Below are 13,706 nucleotides of genomic sequence, written 5' to 3'. Positions count from 1 at the left end.
GCAGGGCCTGCTTCCGCTCCCCTGGAGTCAGTAACAAAACTCGCCTTGAGGTGCAGGATCCATCCATTGGTCCCCGGTGCTGCTCATTTTGAAAAGGGGCTATTTCCACACATTGCCTCGGTTTTGCTGCTCCAGCGCCTGTTGTTCTGACAGCTGGCACGGACACAGGAGTTGAGGTGTTAGAGCTGCTGTTACTTTAAACTACCGGATGCTTGCTCAGATCTGGGAGAAATCCCACTGGCCTTAGCCTCCATGACGTCACCAGGGCGATACGCAGGTTCTCAGTGTCCTGGGCCAAGGACGTGTCTCTTGGGAAGGGTTGAGCCTGTTACAGCCCTTGTGCTCTCCTGGACACTGCTTCTGTAGCTTTAAGCCACTCCAAAGTCTGTGGGAAGGAGGCAAGGCCTAGCCTATGCCCACATACTGGCCGTGGGGAGCAAGCCCTGCCACTCCAAGGTGTGCGGAGCTGAAGCTTAAGGGAGTTAGGTGCATGACTCCACTGAGTTTCTGGGAGTTAGGTTCCCAACTCCTCGAGGTTGCTATGATTAGAGCTCCAGTCTCCTGAGTCCCATTGCAGTGACCGATCAGCTGCTTCTTGCTGAGAGACCAGTGAGGACTGGGACAGATCCATCCCCAGTTGCTGCGTCTCATCGTGGCTCAGTGGAGCTATGCTGATTTACATCAGCTGAGGATCTGCCCCAGTGCTTTTAAAGATTAAAGCTTCAATCCAGCAGCAACCGCTGGAAACCAGAGGAGGTGCTGGCTCATTGTCTCACTCATGAGTCAGTCCAGCCCCCGCTAGCCTGGAGAGCCTTGTCTTGGAACTGCGCAAAATGCGGGATCTAGTAGAGAGCTTGCTTTCTGCTTCTAGAGCGCCACGACAGATACAGCTGATTTTAATGCAGTCTCCTTGTTTGGCAGGTGATCCGCCTTTGCTAACCAGTTTCCTTCAGCACAGACTGGGGATTAAGCTAACTAGAAGAAAGATTTCAAAACTGGAGAAACCACACATCTTTATTCCAGTCAAGGCTAATAGGAAGGTATGAATGGATCAGCGTGGTAAACCCAACCTTGAGCCCAGTGAAGTCAGTGGTAAACTCTCGTTGACTTGCATGATTCTGACCGCTCCTTGCTCCTAGCACCTGGCTGACCTGACATTTCTAATCACTAGACAATCTGCAGGGCGCTAGTCCTGTTACCTAATAAAAGAACACGTACACGAAGAATGGTCCAATTATTGTGGCTTCCCCAGTGGTACATCTGATCCATGTCCAACCCTTAAACAGTGTAGGAGGAGTTTACATCAGGTCAAACCAGATACTGCAGCAAAAAGTTGCAGTACTGACAGAATTGTGCTTCTCTCTGGCAGAAAGCTTCAACTGCATGTTCTGGGTGGTAGAGCGAAGGACAATCCTCACCGACCAACCACTAACGAGATGGTTTGAAGTTGCACATTAGCTGTTTGTTCATTCCAAATATAGTCAAGATATTGATATCAATCAGCACAGAGAAATATGACAGGCTCCTAGCCCTGGCGATTTTACAACCCAAAGAGTACAGTCTAAATAACATACAGTCCGTATCATGGGCCCAGTTTAACAGAGCACTAAAGCACATGCTTAATTTTAAGCAGGTGCGGAATTTCATCTCTATTAAGCACTGCAACTGCGAAATGTGACTTTCAGTATAATTACATGGGGCCCCTCCATGTAGTGAACCCCGCAGAGAGTGCGGGACTCGAACCTCAGTGAGAGGGCTTTGGAGGAGCATAGATGTCTCCATCCCATGGATCCAGGGGATCTGTAGAGATGGGCACCCCTGATATATGGAGGCAGGAGCTGCTCTGCATGAATGACTGCTGCTCTGCTGGCTCCTTTCCTCCTGGCACATGCTTCAGAGATTTGAAAGCCAGAAGGGACCCTTATGATCACATAGTTTCACCTTGCGTGTAATGCAGGCCACAGACTTTCTCCCAGTGATTCCTGCTCTGTGGCTCCAGCAGGGTCTGAGCTGCCACTGGCAAAGTCTTTCTGTGGCTGCTTAGCAGCAGGTGGGGGGCTTACCGGAGTTAAGGATGCATCAAGCATGATTTACTCCTGCCTGCATTTCTTGCAATAATGAATAAACTTCCCCTGGATGTCCAGCCAGGGCTGCTTCATCCCGACATTTGCGCTCCAGCAAGTGCATCGCTAGGGTATTGACTGAAGACAATTTGCTTCCCAGACCGTGGCAGAGCCTAGCACATTCCTGACACTCCGCTCTCACAACCTGGCCTGGAAGCTGTGGAATAAAAACATTCCCACGACAATGACAGTTAAATTCTGTTGTGGCTGAGCGAAGGTATAACATGGATTGCTCTGGCCTTTGGGGATGGGGCTAAACTATTATAACCAGCTTAAAAATGGATCAAGGTGCAGAGAAGGATGATCTGAGGAATGGAAAACCTACCTTATGAGAGGAGACTTAAGGAACTTGGCTTGTTTAACATAACCAAGAGAAGGCTGAGGAGAGAGTTAATCCCTCTCTATAATTACACCAGAGGGATAAATACCAGGGAGGGAGAGGACTTATTTAAGTTAAGCGACAATGTTGGCACAAGAACCAATGGATATAAACTGGCTATCAAGAAGTTTAGGCTTGAAATTAGGTAAAGGTTTATAACCATCAGAGGAGGTGAAGTTCTGGGACAACCTTCCAAGGGAAGCAGTGGGGGAAAAAAACCTAACTGGCTTCAAGACTGAGCTTGATCAGTTTATGGAGGAATGGTGTGAGGAGACTGCCTACACTGGTGTGTGGCCCACTGGTGACTGCCAGTAGCAAAAATCCCCAACAGCCGGTGATGGGACACTACATGGGGAGGGCTCTGAGTTACTACAAGAATTCCTTTCCAGGTGTCTGGCTGGTGGGTTTTGCCCACATGCTCAGGGTCTAACTGATTGCCATATTTGAAATCTGGAAGGAATTTCCCCCCAGGTCAGATTGGCAGAGACCCTGGGAGGTTTTTGCCTTCCTCTGCAGCATGGGGCCTGGGTCAGTTGCAGGTATAAACTAGTGTAAATGGTGGGTTCTCTGTAACTTGAAGTCTTTAAATCATGATTTGATCAGTCTTTAATAAGGCTAAAGAGGATCTTAGGGATAATGGTAGCATGACAAATGGGAATGAGGATATGGAGGTAGATATTACCATATCTGAGGTAGAAGCGAAACTGAAACAGCGTAATGGGACTAAATCAGGGGGCCCAGATAATCTTCATCCAAGAATATTAAAGGAATTGGCACCTGAAATTGCAAGCCCATTAGCAAGAATTTTTAATGTATCTGTAAACTCAGGAATAGTACCGAATGATTGGAGAATTGCTAATATAGTTCCTATTTTTAAGAAAGGAAAAAAAAGTGATCCGGGTAACTACAGGCCAGTTAGTTTGACATCTGTAGTATGCAAGGTCCTGGAAAAAATTTTGAAGGAGAAATTAGTTACGGACATTGAAGTCAATGGTAAATGGGACAAAATACAACATGGTTTTACAAAAGGTAGATCGTGCCAAACCAACCTAATCTTTTTTGAAAAAGTAACAGATTTTTTAGATAAAGGAAATGCAGTGGATCTAATTTACCTAGATTTCAGTAAGGCGTTTGATACCGTGCCACATGGGGAATTATTAGTTAAATTGGAGAAGATGGGGATCAATATGAACATCAAAAGGTGGATAAGGAATTGGTTAAAGGGGAGACTGCAACAGGTTCTACTGAAAGGTAAACTGTCAGGTTGGAGGGAGGTTACCAGTGGAGTTCCTCAGGGATCGGTTTTGGGACCAATCTTATTTAATCTTTTTATTACTGCCCTTGGCACAAAAAGTGGGAGTGTGCTAATAAAGTTTGCAGATGATACAAAGCTGGGAGGTATTGCCAATTCAGAGAAGGATCGGGATATTATACAGGAAGATCTGGATGACCTTGTAAACTGGAGTAATAGGATGAAATTTAATAGTGAGAAGTGTAAGGTCATGCATTTAGGGATTAATAACAAGAATTTTAGTTATAAGCTGGGGACGCATCAATTAGAAGTAACGGAAGAGGAGAAGGACCTTGGAGTATTGGTTGATCATAGGATGACTATGAGCTGCCAATGTGATATGGCTGTGAAAAAAGCTAATGCGGTTTTGGGTTGCATCAGGAGAGGCGTTTCCAGTAGGGATAAGGAGGTTTTAGTACCATTATACAAGGCACTGGTGAGACCTTACCTAGAATACTGTGTGCAGTTCTGGTCTTCCATGTTTAAGAAGGATGAATTCAAACTGGAGCAGGTACAGAGAAGGGCTACTAGGATGATCCGAGGAATGGAAAACTTGTCTTATGAAAGGAGACTTAAGGAGCTTGGCTTGTTTAGCCTAACTAAAAGAAGGTTGAGGGGAGATATGATTGCTCTCTATAAATATATCAGAGGGATAAATACAGGAGAGGGAGAGGAATTATTTAAGCTCAGCACCAATGTGGACACAAGAACAAATGGGTATAAACTGGCCACCAGGAAGTTTAGACTTGAAATCAGACGAAGGTTTCTAACCATCAGAGGAGTGAAGTTTTGGAATAGCCTTCCAAGGGAAGCAGTGGGGGCAAAAGATCTATCTGGCTTTAAGATTCTACTCGATAAGTTTATGGAGGAGATGGTATGATGGGATAATGTGATTTTTGGTAAGTAGTTGATCTTTAAATATTCAGGGTAAATAGGACTAATCCCCTGAGATGGGATATTAGATGGATGGGATCTGAGTTACCCAGGAAAGAATTTTCTGTAGTGTCTGGCTGGTGAATCTTGCCCATATGCTCAGGGTTTAGCTGATCACCATATTTGGGGTCGGGAAGGAATTTTCCTCCAGGGCAGATTGGAGAGGCCCTGGAGGTTTTTCGCCTTCCTCTGTAGCATGTAGCATGGGTGACTTGAGGGAGGCTTCTCTGCTCCTTGAAGTCTTTAAACCATGATTTGAGGACTTCAGTAGCTCAGACATAGGTGAGGTTTTTCGTAGGAGTGGGTGGGTGAGATTCTGTGGCCTGCGCTGTGCAGGAGGTCGGACTAGATGATCAGAATGGTCCCTTCTGACCTTAGTATCTATGAATCTATGACTTCAGTAACTCAGCCAGAGGTTAGGGGTCTATTGCAGGAGTGGGTGGGTGAGGTTCTGTGGCCTGCAATATGCAGGAGGTCAGACTAGATGATTACAATGGTCCCTTCTGGCCTCAAAGTATATGAGTCCTATCCAGATGCTGATGTTGGCTGTGTCTGCATTCAGGCCCTGCCTACACACACCGTTTATTTAGAAATGCCACCGCCCCTTCCAGCATGGGTCAGAAGTCCTATAGGGCGCTCAGTATTTGTCAGGGCTCAGAGAGCTCTGGAGGTTCAGCCTTTACTTCTCTTCCAGGTAACATCACATGTCCCAAAGGTTTCAAAGCAGCCGCTGATGCTAGAAGCTCCTCTTGAGTCCTCCTTTTGGAAACTCCGGTCGGATACAGAAGGGGGTAAACTAGAGGAGTCTGAGAAAGGATCACTTAGGTTGAGCCTGTCTGATCCTCTTCCGCCGATCAGACCATTATCAGCGCAGCAGCACCAGGAGCCCTATGATGACACCAAAATGCTTGGTAGCCATAGGGAGGTGCCAGAGAAAGAGAAATGTGATTCCAAGCTTGGCCCTGACAGCACTGGAGATGACATTGAATTGTTCTTCCTGACTCAGGTGTGTGAGCATGTACCGTGTGTGTCTGCCTAGTATTAAGCCAGCCTCACTTGTGAATTCATGAGGGAAGTATCGGCTTTCGAGAGCCAAAGGCTAGTCCAGACATGCTCAGATGGTGGAAATGACCTTTGTTTTCTAAAAGAAGAAAGCATGGCATGCATGTAACTGAAGGTGGTTAGTCATAATTCTCCATTTACAAGCCAGCTGGAAATAGAAAGCCCAGCAGGAACAAGTACAACTACATGCACAGCTGTGGTGTTAGTGGAAACCAAAAATCAATTCTCTGCTTTTCTGGTCATGATTGCATTTACAAAGGTAACATGGTTGCAGGTGGACTAGATGGTTAGGCGCTTGTTAACTGACTATAGAACCTTGCCCTTGCAGTTACTGGTTCAAATCATCAAAGATCATTAATGTCTAGTGGCTCTTTACTGATGTGTGTGAAACAAGTTGGTTGTTGCTTTTCTGTTCCCACTCAGAAAGTGACCACATCACAAAAGCCATTGGCACCAATTGATTCCCTTATTAGAAGTCTCAGCAGAGATCACATTCAAGGGACTACTTGTGCATGGAAACTGAATTCCCACCTCTTCTCTTGAGGTGTTGGTCCAGATCTGGACTGAGGTACATTGGCTGGGCAGAATGGCGAAGTTCTTGTTCGTTATTTGGATTGCAGTAACACCTACAGGCCCAAATTGTGCTCTGCCCTGTATACACATCGCACACATACAAAACCGTCCCCAACCAAAGAACTTCTGATCTCTGTAGGCCACTTCCTATTTTGCACCTGGCCTAGGGATAGACATCAGCCTGCTGAGCACTCAGGCTGGTACCTTTCATGGCACCAGATTCCCTTTCAGAAGTGATGGGGGCAGCTTTCCAGGCATCCTTTCCCTGAAATGTAGCCCTCACATTGTGTATGCGAGTAAACGTGGTTAAAACTGAGTGTTCCGAGAGGGAATGTGGTCTAGTGGTGAGAGCAGGGTGCTGAGCACCAGCACTGCTAACTTCTGTTCCCAGCATTTCTAGTGACTCTCTGTGTGACAAAGAGCAAACTCCCTGTTAGTCTTCGGGTCTGGTCTGCCCCAGGATTTTTCTGATCTGGAAACAATCCCGTAGACAGGGCTGAGATGAGCTCAGGTGTCATTACTACCTGGTGTTTAACCTTAAGGTTGGATTGTGGTAAGAACAACTAAGCAGGTCTTAGCCTTGTCTGAAAAATCCCAGCTTAGCAGAGATAATATAGGCTTCTCCAGCGGGGTTGCAGGTAAATTAACGCTTGGAGTGTGTTATGATATTGGATGCTATACTTTTAATTACTAAATATTATTATTATTACAATGCATTCAATTAGGAAATCTTGATGCATCAAATGTGGATGTTTAGAGGCCATTTCTACCCTCACTTAAGCCCGTGTAGTACCGAGGGGTTATGCAGTTGATGTAGCTGGTAGATTTCGGCTCTGAGAGATTCTGCGTCCGATCTAGAGTTTGGGTAAAGGCAAGTGTTTGGTGACTTGCTTTGCAATGAAAAGTGCCTCTTGTAAATCCTTTCCCCTGGATGTCTGAAGCTGGATCATGCGGATGACATCCCCAGGTCCATTTGGAGACATGAACTGGAAGAAAAACAAGGGAAAAGGAAACACAAGCCCAAGACATTGGGCAGCTGCACGAATATTCCCGTGAAATATAAAGGCTATGAAGAATTGCTCCATGTGAAAACTGACCCCGAGTTCATTGAGCCAGTGGGTAAGTCAGGAAAGCTGATTTCTCTTGCTCAGAAATGCTTGTTCTGCACGTCAGATGAGCTGGTTGGAAAGGTCCCTTCTGACTTTAAAACCTCTGAATCTGAACCTGCTGTTGACCTTTAGGTTAGCAGGTGTAACTAGGAATCTGAACAGTCAGTGGAAAGAACCATGTTCCTAAAGTGCCTCTCTTTGCCCCTGAGGGACGTTGGTGTTAAACTGGTGCCTTTGGAGTTTTCCACAATAAGCAAAAAGAAAAGGAGTACTTGTGGCACCTTAGAGACTAACAAATTTATTTGAGCATAAGCTTTCGTGAGAATAAATGCTCAAATAAATTTGTTAGTCTCTAAGGTGCCACAAGTACTCCTTTTTGCGAATACAGACTAACACGGCTGTTACTCTGAAACCTTCCACAATAAGGATAACGTTCATCTCTGGGCAGTGGGCCAGTACATGGTCTTTGTGTCACGTAAGTCCCTCTCGGCCCTATGAGGCTGGCCCTGATGCAGTGGGTAAGTGGGGTGAACCAGATCATCCTTTGGCCTGGAATCTTATGCACATCTTTGCTCTGAAAGGCTGTTTCCTTGGGGTAGTTCGGAACAATTCAGTCTGTCAGCTTCTGAGCCACCCAAATATGAAAAAACAGCAGTTGGTGCTGGCAGAGCTAGAGGGCCCTGTGCTGCTCCAGGGTCTGCCCTTTCATCCCCTCAGTCTGAGACCCTGGTCACGTGGAGCCACTGAAGAACCCATGACCTGTTTTGTAAGCAGAGGGGCATTAGCCTCGGTATCTTAGCTAAATTCCTGCTCCCCAGGTTCCCCTACGCTTTCAGCTGGCTGGTATTCTCCACTTCCTGTGAAAAATCCTCCTCTCCCCCAGGCTGGGCTGATTGTGGTTCTGATCCATGCAAGTGAAGTATTTGTTCATTGCCAATTGCACACTGAGCTGGGTGTCTGACTGGCATGTCCGACCTGAAGCCCCTGTCTCAGTTTGCTTGTTATGTGCCAGTGAACAGCAGAAGAAATTGTCTGTATTCTTCCCAGCCCAGCCAGGTCTCCGGTGGCTGCCTTGACGCCGTGCTGCACTGCAGGCTACAAAGCAATTGGAGCAGTGCTGTTTTCTCAATGGCTAGCCAAAGCTGAGATCCAGCTTGCCCTTGGGAATGTTACCCTTGTGATCAATCATTCTCTAGCCTGTGCTGAACCTGGTGTATAGTGTGGATTTTAAATAGGGGCCGAGTCCTACTCCACAATGGGCCGTCTTTTAGTGATGAATGAGGTGTATAGTCCTCCAGTGTCTTGGGTACATAGTTTGTAGATCCATTGGTTAATGGCAGTGTGATGAGGGGGGATTTGATAGCTGCTTTCAACTACCTGAAAGGGGGTTCCAAAGAGGATTGATCTAGACTGTTCTCAGTGGTAGCGGATGACAGAACGAGGAGCAATGGTCTCAAGTTGCAGTGGGGGAGGTTTAGGTTGGATATTAGGAAAAACTTTTTCACTAGGAGGGTGGTGAAACACTGGAATGTGTTACCTAGGGAGGTGGTGGAATCTCCTTCCTTAGAGGTTTTTAAGATCAGGTTTGCCAAAGCCCTGGCTGGGATGATTTAGTTGGGGATTGGTCCTGCTTTGAGCAGGGGGTTGGACTAGATGATCTCCTGAGGTCCCTTCCAACCCTGATATTCTATGATGAAAGCAGCTAAAGATGATTTCTTATCTGATTAATATGGGAAGGCTTTTTGAAGAGGTCTGTAAGTGCTAAGTGTTACTGTAATTGTCAGCCGCAGCAGGGGGTTTCCTCAGACACACCTATTTCCCTTTGTTCCTAGGAATGCAGCAAAATGTCCAGGCGCTGAGGCGTGCTCTGAAACAGCCCCTGGTGTATCGTGACTCGAAGGCGAGGCTTGACAGTGTGCAGAAGCCGTATGTGCCCAGAAAAAAAAGGGTAAAACATTTAGGCTTTGATGGCAGAATAGTTATTTTTGTTCTCTGTCTATATCTGGAACTGGGTCCAAGCCAGAACTTTGGATCCAACCCCTGCCAAACTGGGCTCAGAACTTGGTAATGGACTCGAATGGAAGCCCTAGACCTGAATGTCCCCCAGTCAGATCTGGGTCAGAATTTTGTATCCCTGAGCCATCTCGTATTAAATCCTTCACCTCTTTTCATGTCAGGCTCCAAAGTTTTGGCCCAGTGCTATCAGATACCTTCTAGTCTAAGCAAGTGGTTCCCATCTCCCGATATGTCGCGTGACAGGCTTCCGAGGCTGGTACAATTAAGTTTCCCTTATTCCTGCATGAAGAGTTTCTGTTCAGGGCCCCAGCCTATTGCTCATTCTTGCCTTTCATAGAATCATAGAATATCAGGGTTGGAAGGGACCTCAGGAGGTCACCTAGTCCAACCCCCTGCTCAAAGCAGGACCAATTCCCAACTAAATCTTCTCAGCCAGGGCTTTGTCAAGACTGATTTTAAAAACTTATAAGGAAGGAGATTCCACCACCTCCCTAGGTAACCCATTCCAGTGCTTCACCACCCTCCTAGTGAAAACGTTTTTCCTAATATCCAACCTTTCGTTGGATATTAGGACCATGGCATGCTCCAGACCCCCACCTTGCCATTACACGATCATTCCAAGCTTAATCATGGTGTGTTGCGTGCATTTTGAATGGCAACTTTTGGGCATGGGCTCACCCCGCTTAATCTGGAACCTGGGCACAGTTGCCCAAAAAGATTGGCAACCATTGGTCTATGGTTTAGTGAGGAACTGTCCATCTCCAAAATGTTGACAGTAGCCCACCAGGATGGGTCGATGCTATGGAGTAAATTCTTATATTGCAGTAGAATGATGTAAGAGCCATGCTACTCTGTAATTGCACATCACTCAGCATTTAGGTACAAAGGACAGCTGAGAAACATGGACCTGACATAGATTGGCACGTCTGAGACACGTCTATGACCAGCTTTGCTCAGGGCAAACTGAGCTGAGCACTTAGAACGGACAAGCCATGTTTCCAGTGAAAGCGCAGTGCGCCGAACATTGCAGGGCAGGGTAGGAGAATAGTGGAAGATGACCAGAGACATGGACCATCACACCTACTTGTCATTGTCTGCTTTCCTTGTAGATGGGGAAGCCACCTCTTTTGAGACAGACTAAAGCTGAGCTGCTGGAAGAAGTCTTCCTAGCCATGAGAGGCAACATGAACATCACAGAAGTTCCACTAGGTATTTTCCCCTCTGTATTTCTGCTCACTACTTTTCACTTGCATGCAAAGATTGTATAAGACAGACCTGTGCAAAGGTTGGAAACATCTGCATTGTGAAGTATTTGAAATTAAATGTGTGTGGTCCAGTGACTAAGGGCATTAGATTTGGAAGTCAAGTTACCTATGTTCCACCCGTGATTTTTTGACAGTGACTTATAGGTGACCTTGGAAATGTCCCTTCTCTATGCCTCAGTTTCCCCATCCCTCTAGGAGGTGCTGAGTAGCCTGTAGAAGTTGGGCAGCAGGCAGCATGTTATAGACTCAGACCCGCAACAGCCAGGGTTCGCATGGTCCTCCGTGATGTGAACCAGGAACAAATCATGAACTGGACCCTGCTGCCATCTGTTTCCTCAAACTAAATGAAAAATGGCTTCCTAAAGTGGAAAAGTACAAAATGAGAGTGTAGCTTCCAGGCTAACCGAGTACCTCCCACTGCAGGTTAAAAAGACCACTAACCAAGTGGAGGCACCGTGTTCAAATTTCCATTCTAAAGTCCGTATTTTCAGGTTTTATAATAGAATAATCCTGAGAACAGGGGCCACAGCATCAAGCCCTGTAACTGACCTTCACCCCACTCCTGTACTGCAGTCAGCCCCATTTGACAGAGAAGGGAAACAGAGGCAAAGGGAAGTGACTTGTCCAAGGCCAGACGAGTTGGAGTTGAACTCAAGAATGCCAGGGGCCCAATCCAATACCTAGGCCATTTAAATCTCTCTAGCTCCAGAGCAGAACCTTTCATCCCAAACTCTACTGTTTGTGCTCCCGACGCATCAAAACCTAGTGTGGGAAGCAGCAGTCCTGTTTGGAAGTAGTTTAGTGAGTGACGTTCTCCACACAAGGTAGCTGGAGTCCAGCTATCTATGGACTAAACCAGTTTTACTTTATGGGCCCAATCTGTGCAGTCCCGGTTGCCTACAGTAGGAGCTGCGGCTGAGTTCAGAGTATAGGACCTGACAATGTTTTCTGTATCAGAAGTGGGAGGGAAGCAGTAAAGATCAAAGTCACAGTGAGATTTTAAAAGACCAATTCCAGGGGAAACATAGTGAGATCATGTTTCTGATCTTCCCTAGCATCTGTTTTGCGAAAGAAGAAATCCAACCAAAAGGAGTATCAGGAAGCTCTGGGGTTGATGAAGGAATTCCACAAGAAGTACAAGGCTGCTTTGGCAACTTCCAATAAGGCGATTTGCAACGAGTGTGTGAATATCCCAGAGCCGGGGCAAAGCCCAACTCAGGAAACTTTTGTCAAGATCGAGGAAAGTAAACCAGACTCTCTGCCTCAGGATACGGATTTGGAGAAAAGCTCATCTCGTAAGAGGAGCTTAGTGACATTTGCTTTGTAAACTGGTCTGTGGAGAACAGGAGCTTCCGAACTTTTGTGTTTCTAGATATATTTTTGAGTTAGTTTTATAACAAGGTTAGTGCACTTTTAGGAGCGAGGGTTGAAAATGCAGCACAGTGAAAAGGTATGTGTGTGTAACATGCCAGTACAATTGTTCTCACTTGAGTCCACATAGTTACAGCTGCAATCAGTGAAATAAACAAATAGCTCACAAAACACCTGGTCAGTTATTACCCTGCTGCTGCCAACAGCAAGGCGTGTGCCGCTATAACATGGTTATTCTGAAGTAAGGAATCCAGCTGGCTAACGTGTTCCAGGTGTGGATGGGGGTGAGTGTAGCAGGAATCCTTTCATCACCCAGGGTGCAATGCAGTGTCTATAGATGGGTAACAACAGGGGTGGCTAAAGGCACTCGCCTGATATCAGTTACTGCTCAATATGTGGGTGGATGTCCTTCATAAAGTAGTGAAAACAGAGGGAAGGGCAACAAATGGAACTGGTTTCCCATGTTGCCATACTAACTTCAGCTCATCTTAATGGAACATTAATCAACCCTGCCTGGTTAAATTTACATGGACTACGAGTTCTCTTCCCATGCCCCTCACACCTCAGAACACCTACTCCACATGGATTCTGGACCTAGGAAACTAACGCATTGAAGTACTTGAATTTCTAGCATAGATAAGCAAGGTGAGGATTCTACTCCACGTAACAATCATTCTGAGCTAGGAATAGGTAAGAACTCAAGACAAAATATTAAAACATTTTCTAAGCAAAATATTATACTCCAGCGCATGCATTTTTGCATGTGTTTCGTGAGTCACACCTGTAGCATAACCCCACAATCAGGCACCTGCTTGTTGGTTGTGTATCACAGTGGTGTCTTTCCCAGAGCAGCAGGGGGGCTGGATTTGTGAAATGTGTGAAGCTGATACACATCTTTGTTTCTAAGGGAAGTGTAGTAACTCAGATGACTGCTGGAAGCTTATCCAGCGTTCAGATTTTAAAACAAGTTACTAACCCTTCACTCCTACCGTGCAAGTACTGCTGCTGCTGAGGTCACCTTGCTTGGAGTACAGCGATAGCCCAAACAGATTTTAAAAAGTTCTACATGGCTCAGAATTGAGTTAGGAAAACAACGTGTGGGCTTAGTCGTATTTAAAATGAAAGCTCCTCCCCTCAACTCCAGAGGTGCAGTGGCAGGGCAAAGGAGCACCCTTGTAACACCCATTGCTACAGTGGTTGCGGAGTTGTTACAGACCCAGTGGCTCTAGTCCGTGTGACAGCACTTTGACTGTCTGAATGGGCTTTGTTCGTACTGAAGTACTTTGTTTCTGTCAAACAACTGTCTCTTACAGGAAAATTAGTCTTTGCATTGATGAGCGCTGCACAATCACAGGGCTTGGGGGGAGGTGATCTGGGAGGAATGATTAAAAGAACCAGTGTGGACCAAATTCAGCCCTGAAGGGATTCCATGATACTTGGACTAATTTACCTAAACCAAATTTAAAACGGTGATAAGGCTCAGCATGTGCAGTGGGGGAAGATGGTAAACCCCCTGGAAGGGCAAGCTGAGATGGCAATACTGCACCCAGGGCTGGTGGCCACATTTAAAAGGGATGTTAAGTT

The 13,706-nt window shown here is 46.1% G+C and overlaps 1 protein-coding gene across 4 annotated transcripts in view; it reads left to right on the top strand.

Moving 5' to 3' along the window:
• The window catches only part of XRRA1 (X-ray radiation resistance associated 1), a 56,688-nt gene extending 44,400 nt beyond the window's left edge, over positions 1–12,288 (top strand). For 3 of the 4 annotated variants that reach the window (XM_038406989.2, XM_038406976.2, XM_038406984.2), the window contains 6 exons: positions 922–1,040; positions 5,421–5,732; positions 7,303–7,480; positions 9,303–9,418; positions 10,596–10,695; positions 11,807–12,288. In XM_038406989.2, coding sequence (XP_038262917.1) covers positions 922–1,040; positions 5,421–5,732; positions 7,303–7,480; positions 9,303–9,418; positions 10,596–10,695; positions 11,807–12,078 — 1,097 coding nt within the window. In that variant the 3' untranslated portion in view covers positions 12,079–12,288. The remainder of the gene's footprint in view (positions 1–921; positions 1,041–5,420; positions 5,733–7,302; positions 7,481–9,302; positions 9,419–10,595; positions 10,696–11,806) is intronic. The other variant, XR_005293682.2, reaches the window with a different exon arrangement.
• Positions 12,289–13,706: the final 1,418 nt, after the last annotated feature.

The sequence above is a fragment of the Dermochelys coriacea genome, chromosome 1 (assembly GCF_009764565.3).
Source record: "Dermochelys coriacea isolate rDerCor1 chromosome 1, rDerCor1.pri.v4, whole genome shotgun sequence".
Lineage (NCBI taxonomy): Eukaryota > Metazoa > Chordata > Testudines > Dermochelyidae > Dermochelys > Dermochelys coriacea.
Note: the sequence above shows the minus strand (reverse complement) of the source record. Positions and strands in the feature narration are given on the sequence as shown.